Source organism: Morus notabilis, unplaced genomic scaffold (genome assembly GCF_000414095.1).
Source record: "Morus notabilis unplaced genomic scaffold, ASM41409v2 C11354434, whole genome shotgun sequence".
Classification (NCBI taxonomy): Eukaryota; Viridiplantae; Streptophyta; class Magnoliopsida; order Rosales; family Moraceae; genus Morus; species Morus notabilis.
In genome coordinates this window covers 1-978 of record NW_010385965.1, presented here as the reverse complement: position 1 = coordinate 978, position 978 = coordinate 1, and the positions used below count along the sequence as shown (strand labels likewise).

Genomic DNA, 978 nt, shown 5'->3' with positions numbered 1-978 from the left:
AAAAAAAAAAAAATTTAACCACACTTTGAGATATTGATCCCAAACAAATTGGAATAAAATTAACCATTAATCAAGGCATATCTGTTGATCAAGGCCAAAGCATTGCTAGTCAATTGGGCAACGTTCACAATCCGGACTCTCACAACACTCTTCACCTTCCCATTCATGGCTTTTCCTCCGAACCCATCCGAGCAAGTATTCTCATCCGTCAAGGCAGCACTAACCCAAGTTTGAATGTCGTTTATCATGAGCTTAGAACTACTACGGCTCTTGAGCCTACTCATCTCTCCGATCGACTTTCGGAGCTCATCGACCGACTCGCTCAGCTCCTCGACGCAGTCCTTCATGGCGGCAGCCTCCTTCGGCTTCAGCCCGTGGCTCAACGACAGCTTCAGCATCACGTTTGATGTCGTTTTGGCCGACGAGAGGGTCACGTTGAGGGCCGTGGCTGCCAAGAGTTGAGGACTCGTTTGGATTTTGCTTGCGTGGATTGAGAGAGAGCTGAAGCAAAGCCTTGGATAGGTCGTTTCTCTGCATGATCTCCTAATGAAGTCCGTGCTTGTTTTGGGTATTGCTGATCGGACTGATCTAACGGCTGAGGTTGAGTATGTGAAGGAAGCAGCAATGCAGACAAAAATGAAAAGGAATTTGAGGAAACGTTTAGGAGATATGGATTCCATAGCTCTTTTGATTTCTTAATAGTCTAATTAGTAGTGGTTGGTGAAGAATGAAAAGAATCAATACCAATTTATAGAACTCAAATTAAGGGTATGAATTAATTATTTTTGTGTCGGTAACTCCAATGTTGCTGCTCTCCAGGGAAAACAAAAATGAAAATAATTTGATTTATGGGGTCCCATTGTTTTTTTCAAAATATATGGACAAAGAAATTTAAAGCTTTGTTGAAAAAAGATTGGGCCATGGATTATGGATATTTTGAATTCTCATTTGCCAACAGTTAGCTAACTAATATTTATT

At 41.3% G+C, this 978-nt stretch overlaps 1 protein-coding gene across 1 annotated transcript; it reads right to left on the bottom strand.

Annotated features, from left to right (window-relative positions):
• Nucleotides 1-9: 9 nt before the first annotated feature.
• On the bottom strand, nt 10-706 carry LOC112094987 (pectinesterase inhibitor 11-like). The gene has a single exon (XM_024176679.1). The coding sequence runs from the start codon at nt 678-680 to the stop codon at nt 60-62; it is 621 nt and encodes a 206-aa protein (XP_024032447.1). The 5' UTR covers nt 681-706; the 3' UTR covers nt 10-59.
• Between the last annotated feature and the right edge of the window lie 272 nt (nt 707-978).